General features: G+C 46.3%; 5 protein-coding genes across 6 annotated transcripts in view; 2 read left to right on the top strand and 3 right to left on the bottom strand.

Annotated features, from left to right (window-relative positions):
- Positions 1–2,137: 2,137 nt before the first annotated feature.
- Positions 2,138–6,455, bottom strand: hapstr1b (HUWE1 associated protein modifying stress responses b). Its single transcript, XM_083693706.1, has 4 exons — positions 6,069–6,455; positions 4,795–4,878; positions 3,995–4,273; positions 2,138–3,694 (listed from the first exon to the last, which is right to left on the bottom strand). Exons 1-4 carry the CDS (start codon positions 6,262–6,264, stop codon positions 3,447–3,449), a joined length of 807 nt encoding a protein of 268 aa, XP_083549832.1. The 5' UTR covers positions 6,265–6,455; the 3' UTR covers positions 2,138–3,446.
- Positions 6,456–7,804: 1,349 nt separating this feature from the next.
- Positions 7,805–16,328, top strand: abcg2b (ATP-binding cassette, sub-family G (WHITE), member 2b; the record flags this gene model as incomplete). The annotated part of the gene is made up of 15 exons (XM_083694309.1): positions 7,805–7,977; positions 9,658–9,717; positions 9,805–9,922; positions 11,258–11,413; positions 11,577–11,734; positions 12,012–12,163; positions 12,503–12,595; positions 12,713–12,864; positions 13,896–14,047; positions 14,694–14,783; positions 14,970–15,094; positions 15,275–15,429; positions 15,569–15,658; positions 15,864–15,916; positions 16,168–16,328. 15 exons carry the CDS (start codon positions 7,805–7,807, stop codon positions 16,313–16,315), a joined length of 1,875 nt encoding a protein of 624 aa, XP_083550435.1. The 3' UTR covers positions 16,316–16,328.
- An 819-nt stretch (positions 16,329–17,147) lies between these two features.
- LOC310822021 (uncharacterized protein) lies at positions 17,148–18,101 on the bottom strand (the record flags this gene model as incomplete). Its single annotated transcript, XM_083694310.1, has 1 exon — positions 17,148–18,101. The coding sequence occupies one exon, from the start codon at positions 18,099–18,101 to the stop codon at positions 17,148–17,150; it is 954 nt and encodes a 317-aa protein (XP_083550436.1).
- Positions 18,102–20,719: 2,618 nt separating this feature from the next.
- Positions 20,720–22,935, bottom strand: LOC310821611 (LITAF domain-containing protein-like). The gene is made up of 4 exons (XM_083693708.1): positions 22,887–22,935; positions 21,824–21,934; positions 21,298–21,469; positions 20,720–20,900 (listed from the first exon to the last, which is right to left on the bottom strand). The coding sequence occupies exons 1-4, from the start codon at positions 22,891–22,893 to the stop codon at positions 20,786–20,788; spliced, it is 405 nt and encodes a 134-aa protein (XP_083549834.1). The 5' UTR covers positions 22,894–22,935; the 3' UTR covers positions 20,720–20,785.
- Positions 22,936–23,671: 736 nt separating this feature from the next.
- The window catches only part of arpc1a (actin related protein 2/3 complex, subunit 1A), a 6,818-nt gene continuing 5,489 nt past the window's right edge, over positions 23,672–25,000 (top strand). The window contains exons 1-3 of one of the 2 annotated variants that reach the window (XM_083693704.1): positions 23,672–23,878; positions 24,468–24,565; positions 24,729–24,833. In XM_083693704.1, the coding sequence (XP_083549830.1) occupies positions 24,502–24,565; positions 24,729–24,833 (169 nt within the window). In that variant the 5' untranslated portion in view covers positions 23,672–23,878; positions 24,468–24,501. The remainder of the gene's footprint in view (positions 23,879–24,467; positions 24,566–24,728; positions 24,834–25,000) is intronic. The other variant, XM_083693705.1, reaches the window with a different exon arrangement.

A 25,000-nucleotide genomic window follows, 5' to 3' on the forward strand; every position in this document is an offset into this window, starting at 1 on the left:
CTATGTCTGTCTGTCTTTCATATACCACTGAATTCAATTTGAATTGACTTTATTGATCCCTGGGGAAAGCTAAATGTCACAGGCTGCTGCTATGCTTCAGACCTGGGTCATATACTGTGTATGCTGGTATATGACATGCTTTCAAATACTTGAACTGTGACTGATTTAGTTCAATCTGATTCTTAGTTTAATACTATGGAACAGTCCCAAAGGTGTAAATTACATTTACATTTTACATTTATGGCATTTAGCAGACGCCTTTATCCAAAGCGACTTACAACAAATACATTTGTTTAACTAAGTGAATCATCTATCCATCAGTCATCATAAGAAAAAGTAATCAATGCTCAGACCAGGGGCCATTGGCAGTCAGAATGCTAGAAACTTGTACAGGGGAGTAGTGGTGATGAAGAGGTCTTTAGGAGGGACCATTAAGATGTAGCCTGAAGAGATGGGTCTTAAATCTACAGCGGAAGATTGGTAGTAACTCTGCAGTCATGACAGCAGTGGGAAACTCGTTCCACCAGCGGGGCGCCAGGACAGTGAAAAGCTGTGACCGAGTAGTGCGGCTGCTGCATCCACGTAGAGGCGGCGGTGCCAGGCGGCCAGCCGAGGTGGAAGAACGGAGTGATCGGGCAGGGGTTTGGGGGCTGATCAACGCTTGCAAGTAGGGAGGGGCTGTTCCTTTTGCCGCCCGGTAGGTGAGCACCAGGGTCTTGAATCTGATGCGAGCTGCTACTGGGAGCCAGTGAAGGGTGCGAAGGAGGGGAAGTGACATGGGAGAATTGGGGGAGATTGAACACCAGACGGGCGGCAGCGTTCTGGATGAGCTGCAGAGGCCTGATGGTGGAGGCGGGGAGTCCGGCCAAGAGTGCATTTCAGTGGTCAAGGCGAGAGATCACAAGTGTTTGGACCAAAAGTTGTGCTGCTTCTCTTGTGAGGAATGGACTTATCCTTCTGATGTTGTAGAGGAAGAATCTACAGGAGCGTGCTGTCGCTGTGATGTTTGCCACACAGGATAAGTGGTTGTCAAGGATCACCACTAGGTTCTTGGCTGTACGGGAGGAGGTCACAGTAGAGTTCTTTACTGTGATGGAGAAGTCTTGGAGAGGGCAGGCTTTCCCTGGGAGGAAGAGTAGCTCAGTTCTCTACTGCGATGGAGAAGTCTTGGAGAGGGCAGGCTTTCCCTGGGAGGAAGAGTAGCTCAGTCTTGTTCAGGTTGACCTTAAGGTGGGCTGACATCCAAGCAGAAATGTCTGCAAGACACAAAGAGACACGTGTTGCCACCTGTGAGTCAGAAGGGGGAAAGAGAGAAAGAGTTGAGTGTCATTTGCATAGCTGTGGTAGGAGAAACAATGTGAGGAAATTACCGAGCCAAGAGATTTGGTATAGAGGGAGAACAGAAAGGGCCCTAGGACAGAGCCCTGGGGGACCCCAGTGGTGAGGGTTCGTGGAGAGGACAGCGAAGTTAATGTATTAAACATGTGTAGGCTGTTTGACCTAGGTCTGCTATGCATCAAAACTGTCACACAATTCCAAATTTTGCACCTCTTAGTGAGATTTCAAGCCATATTACTTTTTCCTACATTTTCTAGCCCTGTAAATGTGGCTGTATACCCTGGAAGCAGTCCCTGTTTGTCACTGTGGGTGTGTGTATGTGTCTGTGAGTGCATGCTGGTTGCGGTCTTAGTACCACTGTTATCTGAGTATTAAGCAATTGTTGCATCAGTGTGACCTGCTGTGCTACTTCAAATTAATCAACCAAGAAGGAACTCGACTGATCTCTGGAGACCTAGAAGAAAATGCGGACTATGTCGCCACCGTGTGGCGGCGAAGAGAACAGCAGAGTATTTTGTCGCTCGGCTGGGTCTGAATGTTTTGTTTACATTGAACACGTAGCGTCTTCCGTCCTCCAGCGGTTGACGTTGATACTGCTGCGACTCAACACACGCAGAAATTCAATACCCACAGACGTGTTTACAATAACCACTCGATAAGGAGCAGCGGGTTCCTTCTCTCTCTCACCGGTACAGCAATTAAAACTACAGAGAAATTGTAGCTTTTCGTAATCACTTTGTGAGACAGCATGAGGCAGCTAGAAAGACAAACACGAGGCAGTAGAATCCGGGGAGGCCATTCATAGTTAAAAGCTTGTTTTCTTTAATGCCAGAATCATTATTGTACATTAACAATTCAATGGTTTTGCACTTTTTCTTTTTTACAATATGTACCACATGTATCATACCAGCACCTAAATGTTTATATACACTTTAGATAAGGTTAGCCTACTGACAGAAAGAGCTAAATTGTATTCAGGAGGGGCAGGGGAGGAGTAACATCTGAAGCATTTAAAATAACAAAACTGAAAAAGACAATGAATCCGATAAGGATTGTGCTGATCGTGCCAGAGCCCTACACTAACACATACATACATACCTCCCACTGTCCCAGAACAACCAGAGATAGCAGCTTTCTCAAAGGCAAAGACGAGTAACACACACACACACACACACACCTCACTTTACATTGTAACTGCACACGGCAGAAAGACTTGTGTTGAAGAGCCTACGTGTCCAACTTAATGCCTCTCATTCACACACACGACACACAAACACTCACACACTCACTCAGTCAGTTAGTGGCAGTTCTGCTGTCAAACACACACACACACACACACACACACGCACGCACAGAGAGCAGCAGGAAGAGAGAGACAGAGCCAAAGACACAGGCGCTTGAGTGGGCTACTAAACAGGAAGGCATTTTGGCCTCAGGACCCCAACAGAACTCTCTCCCCATCCTACAGTTGGTCTGTCTAAACACTCCAAAATGGAGTCCTGGGGGTTTCGTCCTTCCTACCCCCACCTATCCAGTCTATTCTGACCAGAAGGAGAGGGTGCAAGGGAGGGAGCAGAGTGAGAACAGTGGGACAGAGCCTGTGGGGCTGCATTCAAGAGACTGAAACGTTACAGAACGTTCAGACAGAGACCTACTGTGAAGAACAGACATGCTTGTTGAATTAGGGATTGTGTCAATTCTATGCATTAGATTCCTGTCTGCAATATTCTGATACATCAGACTCTCCTGGATAAGCTCCTGGTGTATGATTGGGGGAGGGCTGAGACAGGGAACGATCAGAGAGAATGGAAATATATCCTAAAGCCTTCAGTACTGAAGTGACCAGTCTCTGGGTAACTAGAGAAGTGGGGGGGGGGGGGGGGAAACGGGGACAGGCAGCTCTTTCACCGACAGCCTGCTTTCCTCCTTTAGAGAGAGAAGGAAGAGGGAGGGAAGGAAGGAGGGATAAGTGGCTTTTTTGTTTTGTTTTTCTTTATTTGAAGCAACAGGAGGGCAGGGGAGGGAACGAGTTGATTGGCCGGCCGGGGCGTCAGTCATCATCAGTCATCCAATCGGCCACAAAGGAGTGGGGGGTTAGTGGGCGGGACTCAGAGCATCCTGTTGCGTTTATGGGTGGGAGAGTCTGTTATGACGTCATTGCACTGGGCAGATCCTCTCTTGCGATTGGCGGCGTCCAGGTGAAGAGCCATCTCCTCTGCGATGAAGGTGTTGAGGTCTACGTCGTGGAGTCCGTTCCTACGGCGACCGGGCTGCTGGGCGGAACCATCTCGCAGGTGTGTTGGGGAGCCAGGGGCTCCAGAGCGCACAGAGATACTCGCCATCGCCCCACTCAGGCCTGAAGGAGAAGCACAAACCAGGGTTACACACACACACACACCTCTTACATACGATTACACACGCACCGCACAAGTGAATTGCACACACTTTGCACCATGACACACACACACACTCAGTAGTGAATTACACACTTTAAGAATTCAAAAATACTAAACACAAAGCAACAAGAGAAAAACACTCAAGATCATTGAGAGAACTTGAAGGAGAGTGTGAGATATCAGTCAGAGGGATAGAAACAGAAGAGAGAGAAAGAGTGAGTTGGATTATACAGAGCGTGTGTGTGTGTGTGTGTCGTTACCGTGCAGTGCGATGGCCTCTCTGAAGGGCTGCAGGTCTGTCTCCACCGAGGAGCCGTTGGTCTCCGGCGGCGGTGGTCGGCTAGGCGACATGACGGACAGCTTGGGCGGGGCGCGGGCGTTCCGCGGGGGCGGGGCTTTGCCACACAGGAAGCTGATGAGGTCTTCCCGGCGGATGTTTCTCCTCCTCTTCTTCACCCAGGCCAGGAAGTCCTTGTTGCGGCGCTGGTAGCCGAACTGGATGCCCAGGTCGTAGCTCCTCTGGTGGGCCTCCATGCTCTCTGTTAGCAGAGAAGGAGGGAGAGAATCAATGAGAATGTGGCGGTGGTGGGTGGGAGCAAAAGACAAGAAAACACGTACCATCATAGCTAAGCTAACGCTAATGACAGCATTAAGTTGTGGTTTGATATGGACCGGACAGAAGAGATTCAGGCAGAGTAGCCCAACGGTTCCCGAGTCCAAGGGTCCGAAATAAAACTCTCCCTTCCTTGAGGTTCGAACTCCTTTCAAGAGCAGTTACGTAAGACACCCCGAAATACCTTACCCGATCTTCATTTAATACACATGCTGTAGGCTACAGACGGGTGAACTAGAAAAGACTCATGCATACAGACGCAGTAGAGAAAAGGGGGGCCAGGGGCATACCCATCCGACCCGAACATAGGTTCTATATCCAACACTGAGTAAAGGAAAGCTATGGTGATACAGTCAGAACGGTTCAGTCGAGCAGTGTCTTTAGGACACACACACACACACACACACACACATATATGAAAAAAGGAGACGAAGGAGCTGCCCATACCTTTGTAAAGATTGGTGACTGCCGTTGCTGCGTTCTGGAAAGGGACCCAGAGTGAGAGACCCTGTTGTTGTTGACATACTCTGTCTGGAAACACCAGACAAAAAAAACAACAGGAAATGTTAAAGCGTGTTAACAGTCCTCTGTGGTGGAACATATCGTGCTATAATTGGGTTTTTAAAACGTGTGGCCAGTCGTGTCTGAGGCCGGAAAGACCTTGGATCACCAACTTTATTTACATGACCTGTCAACTTGCAGGCTTGTCTGCGCCACGCCATTTTGTCTGAACTGACTTGTGTGTTTATGCGGAGACTGCACTGTGGTCAAGTAGCGATAGTTATATCAAGCTGGTTGAGTTATCAATAGTGGTTTTGGTTGGGGGGTGGGGGGGAATACGTTAGCAAGTGTATCAGGGAGTAGACTGTCCCGTTACAACAATGACAAGAAGACACATTCATTGTACTGTTCCATTTTCACGGCATGGCAAATCAACCTCGATTTGAAGACAGGACAGGCTACAATAACAACTCAATTCGGATGTGGCTTAATCCCCTTCGCCATTTTGTTCTACATAATTGTCAGCATATTTGGAATTCACCTTCCATTAACTTGGTCAAGAGTGCTGGGGTTAAATACCATGTGTTCGTCTGCGCTGAGCAGACTGTGACAGCAGATAACAGAAGGGTTTGGTCGTAAATAGCAAAGAGTTATTTTCACCCGAGGAACTCCTCCCTGCTTGTACTTCGCCATTTTGTTCCTCTTGAGCAGTGCTAAAGGCGTTAGCCGACTGTCTACTCTGCGACCAAAGCTGGACAAAAAACATTTCACTTAGCTAGCTAATGTTGTGAGGCTTTTAATGAGAGCCTAAAGTTCCAACCTGTTGGAATGTTTTAGGATTATAGGCTAGCTAGCGCATAATGTTTCTGGTCACTGCTGTTTAGCTGGCACTGGCCTGAGGTGGCTAGTATGCTAAGGTATCTGGTGGTGTTGACAAGCTGGTTCTGGGGTTGACGTTAGCTAATGATGACAAACAGATTCATACAATTCAGTTAGATAACGCGAGCTAACAATCTGCCCCGTCAGCAAAAACAACTGACAGACTGTGACGAAGAAGATCGTGTAATAAATGGTTTGCTAAACTTAGAACAACAACGCGATTAATCTCATTAACAGCAAGCTACCAAGCTAACGTTAGCAAAATGCCCTTTGTTGCCTCAGTTCTCGCTAGCTTAGCTGGCTAATGCTAACAAGCTAGTTAGTGAAGAAGAGATTCGGACCTTTGTATAGTTGTGCGACCGCAGTAGCGGAATTTTGGAAGAGGTGCCAGAGTTTCTGCTGGCTTTGCTCCGTCTCCTCTTCGCTGGGCTCCTCCTGGTCGGCCTCGGCCAAGCACTGCCGCTCCCATTTGGAGAACCAGTGCTCGGGACCGTGCTCCTGGATCTCCGCTTCCCCCTCCTCCTTCTTCTCCTCCATAATAATCTCACGTACTATTGTCGTTGCGTGTAAACTATATCAGTTTTTTGTTTTTTTTAAATATTATTATTAAAGACGTTAGTATTACTTTATTGGTAGCTACCTATCTAGGTCACTGTCGAAACGCTCAAAACAGCTGTCGTTAGATCCGCATAGTGACAATGCTGGGTAACTGACGCTTGCGAGTCGGCGCCCGGTTCCAAACAAACTGGAGGATTCGTCGACAGCGACTCAGAATTTCTTGAAAACACGTAACCATGCTTGTTACCAATCCCCGCCTATATTTCTACCATGCAAAATAACTATTGGCCACCTTCATTCTTTGGCGTGGTTTTCTCTGCTATCCTCGAAGCTTTATTGGCGTTAAAAAAAACGTCATAGAACAACAACGTTTATCCCGCCCCTCGCTGTCATATCGTTTCATGAACGGTAGGGGGCGGTGTGCTGCTCCTTTTGGGTCAGACAGAAAGCACCCAACAAACCGTGATTGTCAACACAAAGAGATGATTGATGTTAAAGACATTTTGATAAAGAATTCTAGTAGTAGTTGTAGTAGTAGTAGTGCAGTTATAGTGGCAGCAGTAGTAGTAGCAGTAGTAGTAGTAGCAGTAGTAATAGTAGTTGTAATAGTAGTAGTAGTAGTAGTAGTAGTAGTAGTGCAGTTATAGTGGTAGTAGTAGCAGTAGTAGTAGTAGTAGTAGTAGCAGTAGTAGCAGTAGTAATAGTAGTAGTAGTAGTAGTAGTAGTGCAGTTATAGTGGTAGTAGTAGCAGAAGCAGTAGTAGTAGTAGTAGTAGTAGCAGTAGTAGCAGTAGTAATAGTAGTAGTAGTAGCAGTAGTAGTAATTGTAGTAGTAGTATAGTATTAGGGGCTTTACACAGAGCCAACTCAAACCACACTGCACTGGTTCAGATATTTTTCCTTCACATTGTCCTTTCCAGCTCAGTTTCAGCAACTAGTATGGATGCGTAACCAGGCCAGTAGGCTAGCTTCACTGTCCACTCTAGGCTACTGACTGTCTGAAGCATAGATAGACAGATAGATAATGAACCAGATGATGATGGTGATCTTAGCAATGATGATTACGAGGAAGATAATGATAGTGTTGTTGTGATGAAGATGCTGCTGCTGCTGATGATGATGATGATGATGATGATGATGATGGGGATATTCACCATGCTTTGCTAACACAAACACCAGTAGACAAAGATATGTGCAGCTGCACGTGCCACCTTGGTCTCTCGTTGTCATGGACGCTTGGGGGGCAAAGTTCACCATCCTGCCCTCCAATTAGGCGTGGCCACACCCTTGCTGGGTCAGAGATACACAGCCTTGAGCTTGGAACAGAGTCCAACCCTCACAGTAGCATTGCTCTCTCCTCTCCTACCGCCTGTCTCTTATACTCCTTCTTAGGCTGTACTTTCTAACTAGTGACTACACATCACTTCCCTCTCTCTAGCTCTCTCAACCTTGTCTGAAGCTGTTGCTGACTGTCTCTCCTCTCTGTTCCTCTCTCTCCCCCTCTCTCTCTCTCTGTGAGGATGTTTAAAGGGGACCCCGGGGTGAAGGGCCCCCAGGAGGAGGGAGACCCCGAAGTGTGTTTCCAAGACAGAGGACCGACCGTCACCTTTAGTAAGCTGCACTACTGCGTCAGAGAGAGCCGCGGGCCATGTCGTAAGAGGGGCCCGGAGAAATACATCCTAAAGGACGTCAGGTGTGTGTGTGTGTGTGTTACTGTGTTTGTCTATCTCTGTATGTCTATTGGAGAGAAGCGTGTTTGTGGGTGTGTGAGAGAGAGATAGAGAGAAAGAGGAAGAAGAAAGAGTTGATATGTCTGCTTGGACAGTATGTGTCAATGTAAACTTCTCCATTCATGTCTATGGCTGTATATGCGTTCTTCATATAGGTCTGTCTTTCCTTGCATACATGCAATGCATCTTTGCATTGGTTTGTCTGTTTCTATATGTTCATGTATGAGTTATCAGTGTGTGATTATGGATGTGATGTCCAGACATGACAGTGATCTTATCCAGAGCTGTTGTGGTGGGGCACTGTCACTTGACTGGTTATACTACTATGTATGGTCATGCTCCGCTCTGTTGGTTCAGATTATGGTCATGAGGTCCCTCAAGGTTCCATGTTAGGGCCTGCACTCTTCAGCTTGTACGTGTTACTCCTTCGACAGTGTCATCAGGAAGCACAATATGAATCTCCACAATAACGCAGGTGACACCCAGCTGTACATTCCAGTCTCACCCAACGATTTCAGTTCCATTGATTCCTTGGTGAAATCTCTCACAGTTATACATTTATGGATGTCACAGAATTTCCTCCAGCTCAACCAAGAATAGACAGAGGTCCTAGTCATTGGAGCAAAAAGCCGAAAGAGAGAAACTGTCCGCATGCTTCAAGACGCGAGCACTTTACACCAGGTACCAGGCTAAAAACCTTGGCGTCATCATTGACTCAGATCTTCATTTTGAAACCCATATCAAGAATGTGACTAAAACATATTTTTGATCAGTTCAGGAGCATTGCTAACCTGTGTCAACCTGAGAGAGTAAAGGACAATATTATTTACTAGCAGGCTTGATTATTGTAACGCTCTCCTGTGTGGTCTACCAAAGAAAGCCATTGCTCAACTGCAAACCATACAGAATGCAGGAGCACGAGTCCTGACAAAGACCAGTCTCAGCGTTGGTTACCTGTTCGTTTTCGAATTGATTTTTATATCATTTTATTGGTTTATAAATCACTTCATGGTCACACACCTCAATACATGACAGGTATGCTTTTAAGGTATGTACCCAGTAGGTCGTTTTGGCTCTGGCCTTTTAACAGTTCCGAAGCCTAGGACCAAGAAGCATGGAGAGGTAGCTTCTAGTCGTTTTGCCCCTGAGCCCCATTTTTAAAAGACATCTTCAAACATTCAGGCTTGCTTTTACTTCGGGTGCTTTTAGTCTCTAATCATTTTACAGTGGTTCATCCTTTTTTTTATGACATTTGAGCTTTGATGATCTACCATGCATACGTCTCTACAGTCCTCTGCTGACTGGCTGAACTCCCATGGCTGTTATGCTCTGTTGCATCTAGTTTTCTCTCTCTGTTTTTATTTATTTTTCCTGTGAAGCACGTTGTATTGTGTCAGTGTATGAAATGTGATATATAAATAAAGTTTGATTTAATGCCATGGAATCAATCCCTTTTTGTCAGTCTGTGTGTGTGTGTGTGTGTGTGTGTGTGTGTGTGTGTGTGTGTGTGTGTGTGTGTGTGTGTGTGTGTGCTGGCTGCTGTCTTAGTACCACTGTTATCTGAGAGTTAAGTCATTGTTGCATCCTTGTGACTTGCTGTGCTACCTGAAATGAATCAATCTCTCTCTGATTGGCTGTTTCAGCGGCATCATGAGACCTGGGATGAACGCCATCATGGGGCCAACAGGAAGTGGAAAAACATCGTAAGTCACAGGATAACACACCAACACACACACACAGATATACAAACAGATCTGTGCATGCACACACACTCTCTCTTCTTTGTGCAGGTTGCTGGATGTGATTGCGGGGAGGAAGGACCCAGCAGGACTCCGCTCGGGGCAGGTGCTGGTGGACGGGAAGGTCGTGACCGCTGACCTCAGGCTCATATCTGCCTACGTGGTGCAGGTGAGGTTATATGACCCCGAGATGCCAGCATGGTGCACAAAGGTCATCATGACCATTATAATGATCATATTCATTTAATATACTCCATTTAGCGACTTACATTGTAGTGAGTGCATTAATTTTTCTGTATATATGGTCCCAGCGGGAATCGAACCCACAGCCTAAGCATTGTTAGCACCATGCTCTACCAACTGAGCCACAGAGGACCACTTAATCCAAACACTGTTGCCTATCTTGTGTTGGTTCCCAATCCATGAGGTGTGCACATTACCACTCCCACACATGGATTTGTATAGAAATGGACTGGTGTAGGGGAGATGCTGGAAGTCCTTTGCTTTTAAATCCAAGTACACACTTCAGGAAAAGGGTTAAGATGCAGCCAATGAGTGCTCATATGAAGCCTTCATCATGGTGACACTTGTGTCATAAAAAAGGACACTTGAATAAAATGGCCCTTGCTGGGGGGCGCTCAGTGGCATAGCACTCTCTCTCTCTCACCCATCCTTCCTGTCAATCTCTACTGTCTCTATCCCAATAAAGCAGAAATGCCCTAAAAACATATTTTTGTTTGCTGAGTGACATGATACTAGGGAGCACTGGGGTCACAGAAGTATATTCAACCTCGATGACTTGGTTGCTCTTATAAAATACAGTGCTTTCGGAAAGTATTCAAACCCCTTCACTTTTTCCACATTTTGTTGTGTTGTAGACTCAATTTAAAGAAGGATTACATTTCCCATCAATCCACACACAATACCCCAGGCATGACAATGACAAAGCGAAAACAGTTTTTTTCGAAATTTCAGTAAATTTATTCAAATTGAAAATACAGAAATACCTCATGTACATAAGTATTCACACCCTTTGCTATGACACTCTTAAAGTTAGCTAAAATGCAAAAACGTCATCAACAAATCATTCAATCAGTTGAATTGAGTCCATCTTAAAGCAAGGATAATAGTTCCATGTAATTTTGGAATTAATATCTTTGTTTTTATAGGGTCTCTGATTTGCAGAGGAATCAATCGCTAATTATGAATCCATTTTAAATTGAGTCTACAACACAACAAAATGTGGAAAAAGTGAAGGGGTCTGAATACTTTCCGAAGGCACTGTATATTTGTTATAGTGTCTTATGACATACTAAAATGATGAAATGGCTCTTGCTGTTATGTTATGTTGCCCAGTGTCAGGTTTATAATGGTGATACACTGTGTGACCTTGGTTTATAGTAGCAATAAAACCTCACTGTCTGTCTCTCTCTCACTCTCTCTCTCACACACACACACACACTCTCCCTCCCTCCCTCCCTCCCTCCCTCCCCTCTCTCTGTAGGATGATATTCTGATGGGGACTCTGTCGGTGAAGGAGAATCTGTTGTTCAGTGGTAACCTGCGTCTGGACCCTAAGCTGTACTCTGTATCAGACAAACAGCACAGAATCGCCACTGTCATACAAGACCTGGGGCTGCAGGACTGCGCTGATACCAAGGTACTGCGCACACACACACACACACACACACACACACACACACACACATATACACTTGGACACTCACACATGCGCACACGCACGCACACATACACACACACACACACACACTCACACACACACACACACTCACACACACACACAAACACCTCTCTTTGTTCAGATAGGGACAGAGTTTCTGCGGGGTGTGTCTGGAGGGGAAAGGAAGAGATGCAGTATTGGTATGGAACTCATCACCTCTCCTTCTTTACTCTTCCTGGACGAACCAACTACTGGACTGGACTCCAACACAGCTAACTCTATTATCTGCCTTCTGAACAGGTACATATACTGTACACACACACACACACGCACGCACGCACACACATGTACATACACACTGCTCAATGGTTCTGTGTATGCATGTGTGTTTGCTGACCCACGTGACACAAGCACACACACACACACACAGTCATGCAAATGTGCATACACACACACACACACACACACACACAAACGTACACACTCACACTGCTTAATTATTCTGTGTGTGTGTGTATGTGTGTGTGTGTGTGTGTGTGTATGTGTATATGTGTGTGTGTGTGTGTGTGTGTGTCAGGCTGTCTAAGAGGGGTAAGACCATCATCTTCTCCATCCACCAGCCTCGGTACTCCATCTTCAGCCAGTTTGACCACCTGACACTGATGCATAAAGGAGAGGTGGTCTACGCTGGTCTGGCTGCCAAGACCCTGGGCTACTTCAGTGACCTGGGTAAGAGGGGGAGAGAGAGAACGAGGGAGGGAGGGAGGGAGAACGAGGGAGGGAGGGAAGGAGAGAGGGCAACGGGGGTGATACCTCCTGCCGGGAATCATTTTTCAACTGATACATTCAGCTGTGGTTGTGAGATTCTCGTACTGTGTGTTTGTATGTATGCATGTATGTGTGTGTTGTATGTGGCATGCTTTGGCGAAGGCTGAAGAAGACTGCAATGAAAGAGTGTTGTGTTGTGTTGTGTTGTGTTGTGTTGTGTTGTGTTGTGTTGTGTTGTCTTGTCTTGTCTTGTCTTGTCTTGTCTTGTCTTGTCTTGTCTTGTCTTGTCTTGTCATGTAGGGTATCAGTGTGAACCATTCAACAACCCGTCAGACTTCTTCTTGGACATCACTAATGGAGAGGTCAAGTCAACACAGGAGTCACTCAATGCAGGTACATGCACACACTCTCACTCTCTCTCACTCACACACACACACACACACACACTCAACTGATTAGTCCACATGCCAGAGCAATGGTGGGGAATGTTTAGTTCTTTCCTTTCTTCAGCGGAGGACAAGAACCCGCTGGCACTGCGCTACAGACAGTCGACTCTGTATGAACGTATGTGTGAGGAGCTGGACCAGGTGACCTGGGCCGCTGACGAGGGGGGCAACAGAGGCACAGCCAAGATCGACTATGTCACCTCCTTCTGTTACCAGGTCAGCCAATCAGAGCTCCGTCTAATTCCCCACAGCCAATCACATCTGTTGCTAGGTGAAACCCTCCTAGACGTTTAGGACAGGGGAAATGTCTCTAGAACCTGTTGAGCTGATCATTCTAGAACCTATTGAAGTGATCATTCTAGAACCTATAGAGGGTAGAATTCTAGAAGCTATAGACCTGAGAGTCCCCCCTGTACAAGTTTCTCTCCTGTTAATAAAAAAAAAATCCTTCTTCTAGCATTGTGACTGTCTATTGGCCCCTGGTCTGACCGATGGATAGACGATTCACTTACTTAAACAAATGTATTTGTTGTAAGTCGCTTTGGATAAAGGCGTCTGCTAAACGCCATAGATGTAAATGTAAATGTCGTTTCAAAACCTATAGAGCCAAACGTTTTTGAATATGGGCTGAGAGTTGTAGAAAAGATCGTCGGCCATATTAAAGCAATGACACAAGAGAGGGTGTTCTACATCGTGGCGTTGACTTGGCTGTGCTTGGCTTCACCAGATGTGACTGTTCCCACTGTGTTGCAAATCTAGTGTTGACAAGAGAATAGCAGATGCACCCGCGACTCAAACCGAATTGCATGGGTTCTAATAGGGTTGAATGGGTTCGCTGTGCTGGTGCAGGTTACAATGGAGGTGGAAGTGGATTTTGTGAGGTAAACCTGAGGAGGGAGAATTATTCGTGTGGTATTGTGCGCAGTGATCATTCACATGGAATAGTGAAGAGACCTTGACCTTGGCCTGGATTATGATTATTTTAACACAGTTTTGAATGCTCTCTCGGCCATAAGTCATAATGCTTGGTTGGATCTAACCCTTATATAATACGTCATATCATGTCATGTGATCTGATCAAGAGTTTATAACTTATCACGTTTATGACTAGGTTTATGATACAAGGTCATCATGAACTCTTGATCAATAGGTGTGTACATGTGCGTGTTAACATGTGTGTGATGTGTGTGTGTGTGTGTGTGATGTGTGTGTGTGTGTGTGTGTGTGTGTATGTGTGTGTGTTGTAGATGAGGGTGGTGTGTGCGAGGACAGTGTTGAACTCTCTTAGGAACCCCCAGACGTCGTACGCCCAGATGGCTCTCAACATCTTCTTTGCCCTGCTGGTGGGACTGATCTACTTCCAGATGCCCCTAACACTACCTGAGGCCCTACAGAACAGGTATCTATCCCTCCAGCAGGGGAGGCTGGTGCAGGTAGAAACCCGGAGGACGGGTACATTGTAACGCACGGAACGGAATGTGGAATGGTGTCAAACACATTCTGTTCCGTGCATTACAATGAGCCCGTCCTCCGATTTCTACCTCCACCAGCCTCCCCTGTTATCTACGTATCTATCGACCGGTCAGTCTAATTAGAAGAAGAAGAAGAAGAAGAAGAAGAAGAAGAAGAAAAGTACTTTATTGTCCATGACACAGGGAAACAGAAATGTGGCTTTTTGCATACTCCCCCGAGACACACACGCACGCACGCACGCACGCACGCACGCACGCACAGGGGTTAAGTGCCTTGCTCAAGGGCACATCAAACCAGCGACTTTCCGGTTGCTAGCTGTCCTCTCTAATCTCAAGACTACCTTCCACCTCCCTACACGTGAGAGAGAGAGAGAGAGGGAGAGAGAGAGAGAGAGAGAGAGTATGTGAGGGAGCTTCCTCTACCTGGCCTGTCCTTTAGCCCCATTCAATCCCCCTATCACCAGTCCCCTCACCCACGCTCCTCTTAAGGTCAGATAACACACAGATAATCCACACAGATATACACAAACCCTCTCTCTCTCTCCCTCCCTCTCGTTATCTCTCTGTCTGCAGGATCGGAGCGTTCTTCTTCCTCATCATCAACATGGTGTTTGGGAACCTCTCGGCAGTGGAGCTCTTCATCAACGAGAGAGCTCTCTTCATGTGAGTGTGTGTGTGTGTTCATGTATATGTGTGTGTATTTATCAATATTTAGTGTGTGTATTCTTGTTGCAAACATGAGACCTTCATGTGTTGAACCGTAACTCTTTACGTGTGTGTGTGTGTGTGTGTGTGTGTGTGTGTGTGTGTGTGTGTGTGTGTGTGTGTGTGTGTGTGTGTGTGTTCCAGTCATGAAAACTCTAGTGGATACTATCGTACCTCGGTCTACTTCCTGTCGAAAGTCTTTGCTGACCTCATTCCCAACCGCATAATCCCCATCTTCATCTTCTCCGCCATCGCCTATTACATGATGGGTGAGACACACACACACACACACACACACACACACACACATGCCACAAATATACATAACTAACATAAAACTTGTGTAATATTACTATACCATCACCACCTTACATGTGTTTTTGTGTACCTTTTTCCTCCTCCTCCTCCCCCTCCCATTCCCTCTCACCCCCCCCCCCCCCCTCCCCCAGGTCTGAAGCCAGCGTTCACGTCATTCCTGTTGTTTGCGTTGACCATGTCTCTGGTCAGCCTCGGGGGGGTCAGTCTGGCCTTCCTGGTCAGTGCTAGTTGCTCCTCCTTCGCCATGGCCAACATCCTCATAGCCCTGCCCTTCGTCTTCATGATGGTGAGGCACACACACACGCACACACACACACGCACACACACACACACACACACACACACACACAGGCGGTCACGCATGCTAACTCACAAAATTAAAAACAAGTGAAATCTTTTTTTTTTCCTATTTTCCTATCTCTCAGGTGTTCGGGGGGTTCCTGGTGAATCTCAACTCGATGCTCATTTGGCTGTCCTGGCTCAAATGGATCAGCATCTTCCGCTACGGACTGAACGTAAGAGAGGGGGGGGGATGGGAGGGAGGGGTGGGAGAGATAAGATTAAAATAAACTGAAGTGATGGGAAGAGTATGGAAAAGAGCGGGAATTCCAGTTATGCTTGTCAAGATGTGCTTGATTTTGAAACAGGTATTTTTGTTGTTGTGTTTTCTCTCTCTCTCTCTCTCTCTCTCTCTCTCTCTCTCTCTCTCTACTCTCTAAGGCTGTGACCATCAATGAAATGAAAGGGCAGGTGTTCTACGGTAACAATATCACGTAGGTACTCTCTCGGGCTGCAATTCCGTTCCCTACTCTTTTCCCTCAACCGTGCACTTGTTCACTCCCCTCATTGATGAAACACCATTGGAATCAGAACCCAGCCTTCTCTCTTCTCTCCCCTTCTCTCTGCTTTATTTCTCTACCAAGAGCACCATCCAGTGGCAGCACACAAAACAAATGTATCCTCTCTGACCATCTCCCCTTTCTCTGTCCACACCCCTCCCTCCCTCCCTCCCTCCTTCTCTCAGAATAACAGGGGAGGTTTACCTGCGGGGTCAGGGTATTGACTACAGTACGTGGGGGTTCTGGCAGAACAACGTGGCCTTGCTGGGCATCATAACTGTTTGTATGGTGCTGGCCTACGTGCAGCTGCGCAGGGTCAACCGTTGGAAGTGATGCACACTGTCGCCACCAGGGGGCGCATTGCCCGAATGAAGTTGTAAATGTATAAAGAGATTGACCTTGTAGCAGCTAAAACAATACGTTTTTATAATTGTATCACACACCCTGATTGTTTCTAATGATTTTGTATTTAAACAAATCAATTAACAAACAAATTTGCAGTAAATGCTTCTAAAACAGTTTTACCTGAATCTCAGTCTGTTGTTTCTGTCTGTCTGTCTGTCTGTCTGTCTGTCTCTGTCGACCCCCCCACCCCCCCCCACACACACACAGTATGTGCATCTCACTTGACCACTAATTGGATGAGTTATCATAAGCTCATTCTGTCAGTGCGACTCCCAACTCCACGGCTTACCATGGTTTACCAGACAAAAGTGAGCGATCAGAGATGACAGAACGTAACTTTAATGTTGACAAGGCAGTTTTTTCCCAATTCAGCAAACAGGTCAAGTGACTAGAGTACTCTAAGTACAAATCAACATAACCTACTTAACCAGCCATAGCAATTGGAGTCTTAAAGTGCAGCGGTAACGTAAAGCAAACACACATTTATTTTCGTGTATACTATAGTGCAATGGTCACCATGGCACCCAACAGGCCGTGCGTAAAGATATACGCTATTCAGGCCAGGGAACAGAAATATAATAAATAAACACACATTTCATAGACGACACATCTTACAGCTGTTTAACATAGACATGTCTCTGCGGGCACGCTGGCGTCAGTCATCCCCATTATATCACCAAAAGTGTCCAAAACGCACAAGTTCAATCCAACGTTCAAAATGTGTGTCTCTTTTCCCCTTAGGCTTACTCTCTCAGCCGGGTCAAAAACCCTTCTGGCTCGTGCTCTTGCCCACGGTTACCGGGGTGCTCTCGAGCCCCCGCAGCCACGCAGTGCACTTCAGCACCACATGCTCGTCCGGTGGGCCATCCTCCTCGTATTCCACATCATCATACTTGTACCGCTCATTCAGGAGCGAGATCTTCACCAAAGAGCTAATGTCTCCCGGTGTAACGGCGTTGTTGTTATGAACGGCTCTGCTGCTTGGTACACTGTTCCCCCGGTGGCCCGGAGGCCGCTTGGAGAGGTTGTTTTCGCGCCTGCGTCGGGGGTCTGCGAGCGCACCTGTGTTGGTGCCGGTCTTGGGCACGCGCTGCTTTTCGGCGCTCCGTCGCTGCAGCAGGAGCACGGCATCCGGGGTGAGTGTGAGCGTGAAACAAGCCTCCTTCCTCTCCTCCGGCTCGGGGTCACTCTTCACCGTGGAGCTTTGCGGGGAGTCCCGGCTTCCGCTCTGCTGAGTCGACTGAGTCATAGATTCCCCCGAGCTTGACGCGAGGAAGCTGCTGCTGCCGCACGAACCACCCGGTAATGTCAACGGGAGTCTCTGTGACGGGAACCAGGGGTTCCTGCCCTCCACGCGCAGGCCCGCCGCGCCTCTCCCGATGGGGAGTCGGCTCCTCGGTTGGCTCTTCCGCTCCAGCTGCTTTATGTTGGAGGCCAGCCGGTCCTTTACAGAGTTAGCTTGGTCCTCGATTGGGCCCTTTGCTTTGTTGAACGGTGCCAGTGATGACGCGCTAACGACTCTCTCTTTAACGGTGAGCCCCGGGACACACACAGAGCGCGGGCGTGTAATAGAAACTGGAGGGATAAACGGCATTTTCACAACACACAGAACCAGGTATGACAGGAATTCAGTTTTGCGCGTGAACTGCTTAAAGAAGGGTTTGGAGAGAGCGGTTTTACAGAGGGGCGCAGACTCCGTGGCGTCCTCCGCCATACAGGGTCAGTACATACCCGTCCTGCGACTGCTGCATGCACATCTACCGTCAAACTCAAACTGTCACGATGGAAATCGAGCGGAAGCCATGGTCTGCTTTTTATGCCAGGATGGGAGGGCGTGGCATGGGAATCCTGTTAGACACACGGTGTGAGGCGTGAAGGACTCTAACTAACTCCACTTCAGTCCCTATGATGCACGCAAGCAGCTTCAAATTGACATTTGGCCTATAAACCTTTGTGTGCATACAGCACTCTCTTTCTCTCTCTCTCTCTCTCTCTCTCACACACACACACACACACACACACACACTTGTATTGCAGTTGTCCCTATCTGACCTTGTTGAGCACTCATTCAATTAAAGGATCAAGGAACTAAAATAAGATATCTGCTGCTAATCCCCTAGTGACTACACTGAGAGCATGCTATATCCACTTATCTACAACACACACTCATCCACCTCTGATCCCCAATAGTCACCATCACCATCTTCAAGACCAATCGCTGTTCCAGTCACTACCAGGCTTCAACAGTGCTTACTCAGGGCTTTTTCTGTGCTTAAAACTCTGGCTTTTAGCTTCCTCTACAACCTGGTCCTCATCAGGCCAAACAGGATACTGCATGTCTGCTAGAAATCTGACACCTTTGGCCACCAAGGCGAAATGTTACATTCTGCACCTAAAGTCGGACTGAATTATGCATTTTATAATAAATATGCATTTTATACTCGAGTAGCCGTACCTCCTAATCACATGGTTCTCACACATTCTTTGGAGGTCTGGAGAATTTTAGAATAACTAATCTGTCTTGGATTGAACGAGATGGAGCGATGGGAGAATGGGCTCGCAGTTTCATTGGATGTTACATTCCAAGAACTCTCCCCCACATGCCTGTAGAATGTTTGATTGTTGTTATGTGTGTTGTCTTTTCCGACCGGACTATTTTGCAGAGAGTTGTTGCCTATGCTAGCTTGCAACATTGCGGAAAATGGAAGAAAACCTGGAAAACACTGAATTCTTTTTTTTTGGGAGCTTCGCCCAAGCAAGGTATTTGGTTTGACGTGTCGCGAAGCGTCACTCATTTCAAACAGGTTCTCACCCCTTTGTAGCTACTTTCTGCAAAGGATTTCCCGAGGCTTTCGGAACTAGGAAGGCCTGGTCTCAATGAGGTTATGCATTTTTTTTTTTTTTTTTTTTTTTTTTATCTCAGAGCAACAATGTAGCACAAACTCACATTTCAACATTCATTTAAAAGGTGCAATATGTAGGTTTTTTCCCATTGAAAATGTGACTAAATAGCCATGCTGAATCATTACTGAAGATGCATTGGCAGTCTGTGGCAGTACATGCACCTGCCTTGAATATGCTTTTCCAAAATGTTCGGGAGGTTTCTGAGAATATCACTTGCTGTGGGTGTGTAACGTGCGATTTGTGCGTGTGTGTGGCTCATTGGCTACCTACTCTACTGGCTGGGAGCCGCAAGCATTTCTCAGTGCTGGAAGCCGACCTAAGCAACAGAAGGCTTTGCATGCAAATACGTTTATTACATGTATTCTGGTGATTTTTCATAGTAAACGTCCTGTTTGACATTACATACTGCCCATATACTGCACTACCTGTATATACTGTTCACACTGCACTTTTCTGCTTTTTTGCACGTCGTTGTCTCTGTACTTGTACTCTGCACAATGACAATAAAGTTTAATCTAATCTAATCTAATCTACAGCCTTGTCTGAGTATCCTGAATTGTCATTGCAATTCCCATTGCAGTGAAAAAAGGGAGCAATCCTGCATATGGTGCCTTTAAAGTAAAGTGAATTAAATGCGCTTTCATTCATTTATAGATTATCCTCAGATCAGAAGCCTCATGACTGACTAGTCGTGTATCCTTGGTGATTTCACTCAGCATTTCTGGCCACCGGAAAAAAACCATTAATTAATTCAACCATTAATTAACTCCACATTCACACCAGCGTTGCTGTCATTAATATTATTTTCTCTTATCTTCTTTATCACCATTTCTGGTCTTTATTAAAAAATAACATTTAATAAAGACCAGAAATGGCACAACTACAGCACAGGTGGTAAATTAAGCAGGCAAGTGGGTTTCTTTTTCCCAGTGCCCATTTTTTGGAGTTCCTGAGAACATCCAAACAGGCCATAATTCTGAAGTAGCCCATGCAGTCACTGATCATGAGAAGCCCAATTAGTTTGAGACCAAAATTGCGGGAAAAGATCCATTGAACTCCTGTTGCGCTTGGAGCATAATGTGTATGATGGGCTATATAATATTGTCATCATATATTTCAGTTATTTAATGGATTTCAAATAAGACACAGATCACACTTGTGAATAATCAAGCAAACGGGTACATTTAAAAACATTATTTATTGTTGTTAAAGTCTTAAGAAAGCAGGTTTAAAACAACATACTTTTCATACATTCTTTTTAAAGGTTACATCACACACTATCAATATCAACCATACAAGGTGTGTGTGTGTGTGTGTGTGTGTGTGGGGGGGGGGGGGGGGGGGAGAGTACAGTACAGTAGGTAGAAGCCTACCCTAACTGGTCCTGACTCAGATATTCTCTTAAAACCATTAATGGATAAGGTTGGGTTTACAGGCTGGGGTAATCTGATCCTAGATTAGGGGGTTTAGGCTGTGTTAGGGGTCAGAGGTCATTCAGCAGCAAGTCTTCTTATGGACGACAAGGACCTGTCCGCAGCGAGGGCAGGTATGATAGACGTCCTTAAAGTGCCTGACGAAAAATGGGATGAGGCAGCAACCAAGCACCAACCTGTCACAAGAGACGTTGTCAATCGATACCTCCTGTGTGTGTGTGTGTGTGTGTGTGTTCATGTTGGGGCATACATTGAAGACCCATCTCTAAAGACCTCTTCACCCCCACTACCCCCCTGTACAAGTTTCTCTCCTGTTATAAATAAAAAATAAAAATAAAAATAAAAAATCCTTCTTCTAGCATTGTGACTGCCTACGGCCCCTGGTCCGAGCATTGATTACTTTATCTTATGAGGACTGACGGATAGATGATTCACTTACTTAAACACATGTATTTGTTGTAAGTCGCTTTGGATAAAGGCGTCTGCTAAATGCCATCAATGTAAAATGTGTGACTGTCTCTTTTCTGACCCACATAAGAAGGCAGAGAGGTGTGTTTGATTGCATTAGCTTACCCACACAGGATGAACACCAGGCACATAAGCCATGCGAATGTGCCGGTGCGGTAGGTGACGTCAGTCATGACCTGGATCTGGCAGGAGGAACAGGTGGTCTGACCAGGAGAACGACCAAGCTCCACCTCGTAATTCACAAACCTGGGCCTGGCGGGAGTCACCACATCGTATACTACAAAGAGATAGAGGGGAGGGCAGGGGAGGAGAGGGGTGGGGTGGGAGAGAAAGGGGGGAGGACGTGGGTGGGAGAGAAAGGGGGGAGGGCGGGGGAGCGGTGGGAGAGAAAGGGGTAGGACGGGGGAGCGGTGGGAGACAAAAGGAGTCACTCGAAGAAGAACCTGCGTTACAGACGGAGAAAGCAATTACTATTTCGACTCCAAGAAGGCTTCGAGAGGGTGTGGTGCACTTGGAATCGGAGACTGGGGAGGAGGTGGTGTGAGATGGTAAGTATCAAATATAGTCTACACACATTATCCTAAACGATGTGTGTGTGTGTGTGTGTGTGTGTGTGTGTGTGTGTGTGTACCAGGTAAGGGCGACTGGCTGATGATGGAACAGCCCCCTCCAGTGGAAGGTGGAGGGTTGTAGGGGGTGTGAAGGTGGTAGATCCTCACATCCTTGTCTAAATTAATCTGGCCTGAAAACAAAGACATGGAGGGCATTTCAATAGTCTGACGTGGTTTATGCTCCCTGTTTTCTTTCCTTCAACTGCAAGAACTGAACAGGTCAAAGAAATGTCCTCATAGATATCCACTATTTAGCTTTCACCTGTCTAGCTTCAACACAACAATCATTTCATGAGACAGAGTATCGTCACGTTGCTTGCTTGTGATATAATTCAACCACGAGTGCCCCCTTACCTGTTTCGACATCACGTATCCCAGTTTTTAAAGTATCCATCATCGTTCTCCATCAGATTTTCACCTGCCCCACAAAATATCCAAAAGGCAGCATAATATTCATACAAATTAACTTTATACCCGAAGCCACGGTGGAAAACTCCCAACACAGCAGAGCTCATCGCAATTGCATTTCTGCTAAACCAGGGAGGGCCTGGCTAAACTGGTCATCATTGTAGAGGAAGAAATGGAATGAAAATGCAATTGCGTTCAGCTTTGCATATAAAATATTAATTTGAATGGATATTAAAGATGTCTTTTGTTTATTTCGTGGGTGGCTGGTGAAAATCTCAGGTGATGGAGAGAACTTAGATACTTTCAAAACTGCGATATGTGATGTCGAAACAGGGAAGTTCAAGTTTGTCATCATTTGACATTATATACAATGCAGCAAAATGCTTGAAGCAGAACAGCTCTACAACATCAATAACACAGTATAATAAGAGTAAACATAAATATGAGCACTAAAAGTAATGACAGTAAATAACAGTAATAGCAGTAACAGTCAAATAAAAATATACAGGATATACAGAATTATTTTAGGCCACTCATGGTTCAATTAAGACATCTGTCCGCTGTTTCACACATCAGTGGAGATGACGGCAGGCAGACGATGAGAAGAAACATTCTTATAGTAGGAAGAACAGAGCAAAGGGAGATACATTACAATGAGTAATGAATGGGTCTCACCTGGCATGAAGTAGGGTGGTGGGGTTGGAAAGGCCTCCTCTGATTTTGATGCTGAATTCATTTTCATTATTGGATATCTGAAGGTAAAGAAACGTTGAACGTGTCGCTTTGTGAGTGTGGTAGCTATCACACTGTGCGAATGAGAGTGACAGAGGACTGTTTGTTCAAGCCTATATTTGATCTTCAGTACCAAACAGTTTTGAAACCTGACTGACTGGAGTGGACTCTCCTGCTCGTTGTTCTGGCCCTTTCTACAATTGAGCACATTGTGAAGATAATACTTAGAATAGGCAAATAACTGACCTAATGTGGAAACTCAACTCGGAAGATACACAAACATTCCATAGGTATTGTGAGTGTGTGTTCAGAGAGGTTTCATGCTGCTATGAGGCTCACCTGTGGCAGGTGGATGGAGGACGGTTGACTGATTGGACCTCCTCCCACTGGTCAATGAACTCATCACCTTGGATCATCAGCCAGATGTGAACAGGTGTGTCTGAGAACGCCCACGCCCTCACGAACCTCAACCCACGGGAGCTTTGGAGCCATGATTGGATGACGATGGACACCCACTTTATCTTGGATTTTCATATTCTGTGATGTGCATTGAGGAGAATCGCACCACAAGTGCGGCTTTGTTCCTTTCCGTGATCACCTCTCGACTGTAGTTCATAAGCGCAGGGGTCAAAGGCGTGTCACTCCTTCTCTTTACCGCTAGGGGCAGCGTTCAACACCAAATACTCGGGACGGGTTGTCATCCAATCTGAATGTAGATGCTAAGCTAACGGAGCCACACACGGGTTTACCGACCGACCGTCACCGAATGTGTCCCGTCGTTTCCTGGTTCTCTTGACATTCCCCTTACATTCCTGGACGAATTCGTGTTGACTGCCCAGAGTCCGCGAATTCAAGTCCATTCCTTACCTACCTAGCTCTCGTTTCCAAATTGAGGAGAACAAGACAAAAGACTTAGTATCTGTCAAAAAACCAAGGTAAGCTCGTCAGCTAGAATGACACGGGCATAGAACTGTGTCGGTCGTTCGCAGGTATCCGCCCAGGGTTCTTAGGAAAGTCCGAGGCTTGATTCCGAGTAGGGGGGGGCCTTGTTTTTACGACGAGAGCATGAAATAGCAACGTGACTCGTTAATGTGTGATCGCTAAGTGAACAATTATCAAACATGCTTGACCATGAGTTGAATTGACATTTTGATGTTGTTAGAAGTGAAACAGCACTGTTAATAGCTTGCTTGCTAGCTAGCTAGCGTACCGGCGAAATGTATTTGCGAGCCCCAGCGCCCTGGCTGGTCTTGCTAGCTGACGTAGCTGTCAACCTCAGTGACAGCTAGCTAGCTCCGTCGTTGACTCGTAAAACGCTTTTTATTGCCTCGGGTCACGAGTATACCGTGCAACAGTGCGTTTACAGGTGTAGTTAGCAGTAACGTAGTTGCTGACCATAACGTTATGTAAGCTAAGAATTAAAGCATACATAAGCTAGGCAATTACTCGTTAGCTAGCTAGCTATCTAGCTATCTAGCCAGTTAGCCGTGTCCTCTCTTATTCATATGGGAATTTTTCTCCCAGTGCAGTCCAGCGCCAGTGACGGACCACACCCAGGATGTCTCTGCACCAGTTTCTATTGGAACCCATCACCTGCCACGCCTGGAACCGCGACAGAACCCGTAAGACCAGCATCAACATGATCTGCCCGTGTACTATGCATGCTAACTTCGAGCTAAGTCGTGTCACAAGAGTCCGGCTACTTCGCCAGCTTAGGCTCCGGTTCAGTCTGCACATCATCCAGTCTGAAGTTCTAACCTCAGCTTGTCTATCTTGCCCCGCTAGAAATCGCTATCAGTCCCAACAACCATGAAGTCCATATCTACAAGAAGAGTGGGAATCAGTGGGTGAAGAGCCACGAGTTGAAGGAGCACAATGGTCACATCACAGGTGTGTGTGTGTGTGTGTGTGTGTGTGTGTTTTGTCCTCTTGGTCAAATAGTAGACACTTGGGTCTTCCACACGGGAGACCCCAGTTTCAACCCCGTCTGTCACCCTGGCTATATGGACACATTTGGGAGTAACCTCTTTATGTTGATTGTGCTTATAATAGTGACT

The sequence above is a fragment of the Argentina silus genome, assembly GCF_951799395.1.
Source record: "Argentina silus genome assembly, chromosome: 22".
Lineage (NCBI taxonomy): Eukaryota > Metazoa > Chordata > Actinopteri > Argentiniformes > Argentinidae > Argentina > Argentina silus.

Bases quoted from the DNA above. Each gene is read 5' to 3' on its own strand.
- hapstr1b (XM_083693706.1), bottom strand. From the start codon at position 6,264: ATGGAGGAGAAGAAGGAGGAGGGGGAAGCGGAGATCCAGGAGCACGGT. The intron at 4,879-6,068 runs GTCCGAATCTCT...TGGTGTTTCCAG, and splicing joins GGTCGCACAACTATACAAAG to ACAGAGTATGTCAACAACAA. The intron at 3,695-3,994 runs GTAACGACACAC...CTTCTCCTTCAG, and splicing joins AGAGGCCATCGCACTGCACG to GCCTGAGTGGGGCGATGGCG.
- LOC310821611 (XM_083693708.1), bottom strand. The intron at 21,470-21,823 runs GTACACACACAC...ATCTCTTTGTAG, and splicing joins CAGCCAGTCGCCCTTACCTG to TATACGATGTGGTGACTCCC. The intron at 20,901-21,297 runs GTAAGCTAATGC...CTCTTGTGACAG, and splicing joins CTGGTGTTCATCCTGTGTGG to GTTGGTGCTTGGTTGCTGCC.